The 8,369-nt window shown below is 26.2% G+C and overlaps 2 protein-coding genes across 2 annotated transcripts; one reads left to right on the forward strand and one right to left on the reverse strand.

The window, feature by feature from the left end:
- Positions 1-310: 310 nt before the first annotated feature.
- Positions 311-2,043, forward strand: LOC127253833 (transcription factor MYB48-like). The gene is made up of 3 exons (XM_051278609.1): positions 311-444; positions 557-686; positions 1,475-2,043. Exons 1-3 carry the CDS (start codon positions 336-338, stop codon positions 1,893-1,895), a joined length of 660 nt encoding a protein of 219 aa, XP_051134566.1. The 5' UTR covers positions 311-335; the 3' UTR covers positions 1,896-2,043.
- A 3,378-nt stretch (positions 2,044-5,421) lies between these two features.
- LOC127253514 (40S ribosomal protein S15a-like) lies at positions 5,422-6,945 on the reverse strand. Its single transcript, XM_051278145.1, has 4 exons — positions 6,836-6,945; positions 6,059-6,200; positions 5,810-5,970; positions 5,422-5,666 (listed from the first exon to the last, which is right to left on the reverse strand). Exons 2-4 carry the CDS (start codon positions 6,189-6,191, stop codon positions 5,568-5,570), a joined length of 393 nt encoding a protein of 130 aa, XP_051134102.1. The 5' UTR covers positions 6,192-6,200; positions 6,836-6,945; the 3' UTR covers positions 5,422-5,567.
- Between the last annotated feature and the right edge of the window lie 1,424 nt (positions 6,946-8,369).

Below are 8,369 nucleotides of genomic sequence, written 5' to 3' on the forward strand. Positions count from 1 at the left end.
TCTTATGTATGTTTTCTTTTCTTCTTTTTTTTTATCAAAAATATTTTTTAATTAAAATACTCACATTTTTTGTCAATATTCTTTCAATAACGCTAATATCAAAGATTAAAAAAAAAAAAAAACTTTTATATATATATAATATTAATATATCTAAATCTACGTAAAAAATCATAGAAATACATATGACTCAGATGGAGTGAGTATAATATATATGTACTAACAGTTATAGTGTCAATCACTACAATCGTACACACACTTATACATACATATATATATATATATATATATCTATAGCATGCTCAAAATCTCAAGACGAAAACCTCGAAAACCCGAAGATGGAAGAAGTGAGAAAGGGGCCATGGACCGAGCAAGAAGATAGTCAGCTGGTGCTGTATGTCAACTTATTTGGTGATCGCCGGTGGGATTTCATCGCCAAAGTGTCAGGTTTGACGGTGGCGGGAGATAATATGCGCCTTAGGTAGGCTTGTTTTGGGCATGGATCGTATACTCCCACGGCCCCTATTTGTAACGGCCTCAATTTTTGGTTCGTTTGTAGGTTTGAGAAGAACGGGCAAGAGTTGCCGGCTTCGTTGGGTTAATTATCTTCACCCGGGCCTCAAGAGGGACAAGATGACCCCTCGCGAAGAACGCCTTGTTATTGAATTGCATGATAAATGGGGAAATAGGTAACCATTTACTACTTTAATCGCGAGCGAGCGCAGCAATATTTGATCTGAATTTAAGTTTGTTTTGAATTTTTGTTTAAATAGTATTTTTCATATAATATTTTGGAAAAAAAAAAGATAATATTTTTATTGATTCGAGCAAAGTGAATGGTGATGATTTGAAGTTAAGCAGTTCCGGGTGAAACAGGTACATGTTTACGCCAGTTAGAAAATTTGTACGGTTACTTGTTAAAGTCATGATTTGACGTTATTGTTGGACTTAGAAGTAGTAAATGAAAGTTTAGTGGTCGAAGTCAAATTTTGAAGAAAGATTATTTAGCAATTGTTTATTGGTTTAAAAAAATATTTTATAAATTAATGTTTTTGAATTTTTTAGTATCGAAATACTATATATATATATATATATAACATATTTGAACTAAATTGTATGAACTAATATTGTCAAAAGGTTGCTCGTTTTTCACATTAAAGTTATAATAAATCTATTTTTATAAAGTACATATACAATAACATAACTTTAACTTCGAATTTTATTACATTTGAGTTTGATTTATTTAATACAATTAAAAAAAAAAAAAAAGTCAATTTGCATAATTTTCATTGTATTTTATTTATTGCATTAAATCATCGTATATTAAATTAAATTATGCACAAAATGATTTATTCTTCCGAAGTTGATATTTGGTCTATTTTGTTCATTTTTACTAGAATGCAAAAAATATTATATAATTTACTCTAAAAATTTAAAAATTATATAATAGTCGCACATTCTGTCGTTATATTAATAGATGGTCAAGAATTGCTCAAAACTTACCTGGACGTACGGACAATGAGATCAAGAACTTTTGGAGGGCTCACGCGAGGAAAAATGTGAAAACACGTGTTTCTCCCTCATTATCTCTGTCGTCGTTGTCTTCATCATCGTCATCTTCTTTTTCTTCCACCGGCATAAAAAAAGCTATCACAAGCGATAATCTTGAGGAGACGGGACACAATCATGATGCGAACTCTTCTATGCAAAACAAAACCCTTTTTTATGGTGACGAAATGTGCTATTCCATGGATGAAATATGGAGAGATATTGAGATGTCGGAACAAGAAAATCCGAGTCAAACAATGGCAATAACTTGTCCTAATCCCTATTGGGTAAACGATGATCATTGTCACCCATTGTTGGTCGATGATCATCCATTGTTTCTTCCGTTTTAGCCCTAATACGCTCGTTTGGGGTTTTAATGTGTGGCCGAAGTCTATGGGTATTTTAGATTTTTGTCGGTATTTAGTTATCATAAAACTTTATTATTATTACTATTAAGAAGGTGATAGGACGGGTTTTTGGAGAATTTAAGTGTTTTCTTTGCACTTAAATCAACGATGATAAAAAGTTAAATGATTTAAACTATGCTTATTATTCAAATGTTCATGCATATGTTTTTTTCTTCTTTTTTTTTTGAAAAATATCATATTCAATACTTTAGTATTCAACTATTATCATCTCTAAAATTTTTAATACAAAATAACACACTAAATCTAAAAAATAAATAAAGTAATTAATCAATTAAGGTGAGATTTAGACAAAAATTTCCATTGATTTATGTTTTTGTGAATCTACATCTTGTGTTAATAGATATATCCTTGAGCTCTTTGGAATTTTGGAAAAAATAAAAATAAATTAGTTCTGTTTATTTATTATTATATAAAAATATATTCTATTATAAATAATAATAAAATACGAACAATAATTATAAGAGTAAATTAATCGACAATTTTGGATAGGCTGATGAATGGTTCAACTCATCAATATTTTTTATGTTAATATAATACAAATGTAGTACATGAATTGAACTAACATCGTATATTATAATCTCATACAACAAACACAACAATTAATTTTAGCACATGACATACTCTTATACAATATGTATATAATGAACAGCCTTTATCATGTACAACATGTGTTGTGTGTAATAAGAACATGTATTGTTTGCATATATATTAACACGAGGTTGAATTTTCTAAATCAACACGGTAACCATTCCTTATACACATACATAACCACTACACACGTGTACATATATACACGCTGCACACACATATATATATTGATATTAAATACAATATATAAAATAATGATCAACGGTAAAAATATTTAATATTTTTATTGGTTAATGATATAGTAATATGATAACAAAGAAATATATTTATTTTTTAGACATAATTATTTAGTTATCTTTGTCTATTTTGGTATTTTATAGAAATTTGTAAAATGGTTGAGTATTTAGGGTGTGTTTGTTTGGGTGTTTGGATTTTGAGTTGAGATTAGAATAGTAAAAAATTTGAATTTGAATGGTTGTATGATGTGATATAAATAGGTGTTGATGTGATATTTCGAATGTAAAATTAATTTTTAGTATAATATAAAAAATAAAAAATAAGTATTTAATTTGAGAAAAAATGGAATGAATAGTGAAAATCTCACAAATCCTTCAAACAAACACATAAGAATGTCAGGAATATTAAAGATAACTGATCTTGATTGTCCATTTTATATTTGATTTATATATATAACAGTGCTCCTCTTAAATGTAAATCATCAAAAAAAAAATATTGAATACAAATATGGAAAGAACTAATATATTTTTTTTCATATAATATAATATAAGAAAATATAATTCTAAAACATTTCAATAAGAAATAACTTACTAAAATATTTATAAAATTTTTTGATATAGTTGTTAAATAACCTAAATTTTTTGGGTTTAGCGTTTTGATTTTTTAGATTTTAATATAAAATATTATATAATAAATTATTTTGTTCGGTTATAATTAAAAACATTTAAACTTTATATATTTTTAATTTATTTTTGAAAAATTACTTTCAAAAAGATCTATAAAGAACTTAAATTTATATTTAGGAATAGAGATTTTTAGATAAGAAACAAAAAAATAGTTGAGAATATGGATTTTTTTAAGACAATAAACAAAAAAAATTTATCGTGTATCCAATAAATAAGAAATGATTAGAATATTTAAGACAAAATGTTATTATTTTTTTTCTAAATCAACTAACTTTTTTTTTAATAGTAATTTTTTTTTTTTTTCGAATCCAACGATTTCTTAGAAAATTTGTCAAAAACTTAGTAAAAACCAAATAAATTGTTTTAAACATAATTATTTAATTTTCTTTGCCTATATTAGTATTGTACAGGGCTTGTAAAAATATTAAGAATATTTTAAGATATCAATATATAAACTATTTAGTATAATCGATCTTAATTATCAATTTTGTACTTTGACTTTTATGTATATATATATTAAAGAGTGCTCTCCTCATTCTTAGATAATTAAAAAGTATTGGAATACAAATATGGATTGTTTGAAAGAATTGATATAATTTTTTAAAAAATATACTCCCTCCGTCCCATAACAAAGTATCCATTTTTCCATTTTAGTTCGTTCTATAACAAAGTATCTATTTTATTTTTTAGTAACTGTACTATCTATCTAACATTGCAAATACTTTTACAATTTACAATATATTACTCAAATACCATTACATTTATATCACATATACTAATAAGATTATTTTAGTCATTTCTACTTTATTCATATTATATCCCAATATAATATTAATATTTCTAAAATTATGTAAAAAAAAATGGATATTTAATTTCGGGACGAAAAGAGTATATATTTATATAGTAAAATGAGAAAAAGAGTTAACTTAATAAAATATTTATACAATTTTTTTATATCAAAACCAAAATGTGATAAAAAATTTAAATTTGAATAATTGTATAACGTGATATAAATATGTATTGATATAATATTTTGAATGCAAAATTAATATTTAGTATAATATAAAAAAATAAATATATTATTAGATACTTTTACAAAAAAATTAGTGAAAATAAAATTTCGGATAAAATACCCAAATCATACACACTTAAATATATTTAAATCATATTTTTAAGTGTGAACAAGAACAATAGTAAAATAGTAATTGAAAGAGAAGCTATTAAATTTGATAGAAAATTGATGTGATATGCGCTAGAAAAATACTAGTTGTGAATTCTGTGTTATTAAAATTTTGATTTCTTTCATATAAAATATTATATGAAAGATAATTTTAATTTAAAATTTTATTATAATAATCATACAAAAAAATGTTTCTATTTAATTTATTAAATCAAATATTATTTTATTTTTAATACTTATTGATCTCAAACTCAAAATATAAATTAAAATATTTGTTTGAGAATTTGGATTTTTAATTGTAAATTTTAAATTTGAACAAAATGAATATTAATACGATATTTGAATATAAAATTTATTTTTAATATAATATTAAAAATAAATATATGTTTTTATAGTATTTAAGAAAAAATTATGAATGACAGATCTATATAAAAAAAAAAATCACAAACCAACACAACTTATATAACTTATGTTCAAATAATTTAATTTAAAAATAATTCAATATTATTATTCCAAAATGTTGGTTTTAATTTTTTATTATGTACCTATCGAAATTCTTTATAAAAGAAATTATACCTATTTATGCTTCAAATTGTAGGTTCAATTAGAGTAACATCTCTACCATTTGTTCTCTGAGGCATATTAATATCAGTAATATTATCAGGTATTTATTAAATATATATATATATATATATACAATCAAATTAAATATCTACTTTTTTAAATTTTTGGTCCAGAAAATTACGAAAGATTAATCTGAATAAAAACTCATGTGATTCTCAAATATAAATAATAGCAATGTCGAATTCAAACAAAAACGTCGATGCGCAGAAGAGAAGAAAAGCAAAACAGTAGCATCCGCAACATGATCAAACAAGTAAAAACCCCAAAACTAGCATGCCATTAGTAGAAGAATCCGAGAACTTTACCACCAACATTTTTCCTTCGAGCTTCCTCGTGATCCATAATTCCAGCAGATGTGGTCAGCACAATATACCCAAACTGCATCCAAGGTAAATGAAGTTAAATATAAAAAAATCCATCTTCGATCCTCCTTTCATAAATTGGTTAAATATTTATGACGAGTAACAATAAGTCATCCACATTTGCAAGAATTCAAAATATATGTTTAGATTTGGATTTACCTGTCGGGATGGGAGTAGCCTAGCCGTCCATGGCTCAATCTCCTTCACACCAACATCAAAACGGGGGCTAATAACACCACATTTATTTAGCCTCCCATTCAACTCAACAACAATTTTTCCAGATCTATGATCATCAACGTATTCGAACTCCCCAATGTATCCTGCAACAGAAAATTAAGCGGCCAAGATATTATACAAAATTAACAATTTCAGAAAACAATAAAATCTGGAGTTATAAAAGGGGCGAACCGTGCTTCTGCATGACCAGAAGAAACTTGATTATCACTTTCGAAGAAGGCCTGATCATGACCTGCCTCTTTCCCCTCTTCTCAGCATTATACATGCTCTTCAGAGCGTCGTTCAGGACAGAGACTCTAACCATCTTTCAAGCCTGAATGATGCAAAGAATTAGAGTTAAAAAAAAAAAAACGCAGACATTTCTACACTCCCCAAATCTAATTGTAAGTGAAATTCCAGCCCTAAAACAGAGGTTTTCTTCAGCTCCGTGTATTTGGAAAAATATTGAAATCAAATCTACACTCCCCAAATCTAATTGTAAGTGGAATTCCAGCCCTAAAACAGAGATTTCTTCAGCTACATGTATTTGGAAAAATATTGAAATCAAACACTGAACCAATGAATATTCAAGTTCAATATCCCAAAGTATTTCAATTTCAAAAAGCTAAGAACCAACACTTGTATCCACAGACACAAAATGTAACGCACAATCGAAGATTCGATAGAGAAAAAAAAAAAAAAAAACGAAATAATCAATCAAAAGAACAACTATTGTCCCATAAAAATTGCCTTTAACATCTAACAATATTCGCTGATGCACCATAATTTGCAACAAAACAGGACATTAATTCTGACACAAAACCATAGGCGATAACCTAATCATACAAGAAGAGAGAAACCGATTCTATTACAACAAATGTTTCGACGCGAATGAATCGATTCAACAGACAACAAAGATGCAGCAGATCATTCCAACAATGCGCTGTCAAATAATAACGACAAACGCACCCGAAAGATTACGCCGCCGAAGCCGTTGGTTCCTGCGGTGGATCGGAGTTTCGGCAGCCGATGTTGCAGGAGTTGAGTTGCACGGAGGAAAATTAGGGTTTGGAGCTCTATAAATACCCACGGCCATGAGGCTTTGGCCTTTGGGCTTTCACAACTTTGAACCGGATCAAGTCCCCAACCGGTCCGGCCTACTACAACCCGGTTCATAACTGGACCGTTAGAATAAATACGGACCTAATTTTGAGTTTCGATCTTTAAATGGGCTCCAACCAAACTAATATAATTGAGGCCCGACTTGGCCCACCCAGCCCAAAACCGGTTAAAAATATAGTCCCATTTACACATTTTCTATTTTTATCGATCCTATATAACAATTTTGATATTTTTCTATTTTCAATCAAATTAATTAAACAAAACATATTTATAATTCAATTTAATTAACTACATAATATATATAACATTATATATATAATCTCTTATTTGTATTTGTCTTCTAAATAACAAATATTTTTATCTATATTTAAAATTTTGTCTCTTTTATAAAATTATTTTATAATATAAATAAATAAATATTTTTTTATTTAGTTGTATTATATAAAATTTTAATTTATGATATCTATATTGCATATATATTTTTATTGCGACTTAATTTTTAAAATATCTAAATACATATTATAATTTTTTAATCATAAATCTTAGATTATATCAAAATACCAATATTATTAATTATACTCCCTATGTTCGATAAGAATAATACAATTTTCTATTTTTTACTATCCCAAATCAATGATACAATTTCTTTATTTAGTAATTATACTATCTACCTATATAATTAATAATCTTACAACTTCCAATATATTACACAAATGTCATTATTTTTATTTTACACAATCTAATATTGGCATTTTTGTCTTTTTCACTCTAAACCAATATAATACTAATATTCAAAAATCTACTTAAAAAAATAAAAATAAACTGTCACTCTTTCTTCCAGAACAGGAATAGTATAAAAAATAATAAAATAATATCATAAATTATTATTATTATTTGATTAAACATCATTCGACTGGTTGAAAGGTAAGATCAAAATTATACTTCCTCCGTCCCACATGATTTGTCCTTATTTTCTATTTTCGTGAGTCCAATATAACTTGTCTTTTTCTATTTTAAAAATATGATTATCCACTTTAATCACATTTTAAATTTTAAATTTTATAATTTTTTATGTTAATTAAATTATTTATTTATCTTAATCTTACCCTATAATTACTTTTACTAAATAATAATTATTTATATTAATACACTTTCTAATTATATATTAATTATATTTTATTTAAATTCTAGTATTTACAGTAATAGACCCAAAATATATGAGACCGATGGAGTATATTTTTTTTGAATTTTTTTATTTTGATTTTGATTTTAATTTTATATTTAAGTTAATATAAAATCAGTTTCGCCTCTTATTTCACAGTGGCTCGTGTTCGAACCGAAATCACCGGTTTAAAACAGGTTGTCATATGTCTGGACCGGG

The sequence above is a fragment of the Andrographis paniculata genome, unplaced genomic scaffold (assembly GCF_009805555.1).
Source record: "Andrographis paniculata isolate CXL003 unplaced genomic scaffold, ASM980555v1 Contig51END, whole genome shotgun sequence".
NCBI lineage: Eukaryota > Viridiplantae > Streptophyta > Magnoliopsida > Lamiales > Acanthaceae > Andrographis > Andrographis paniculata.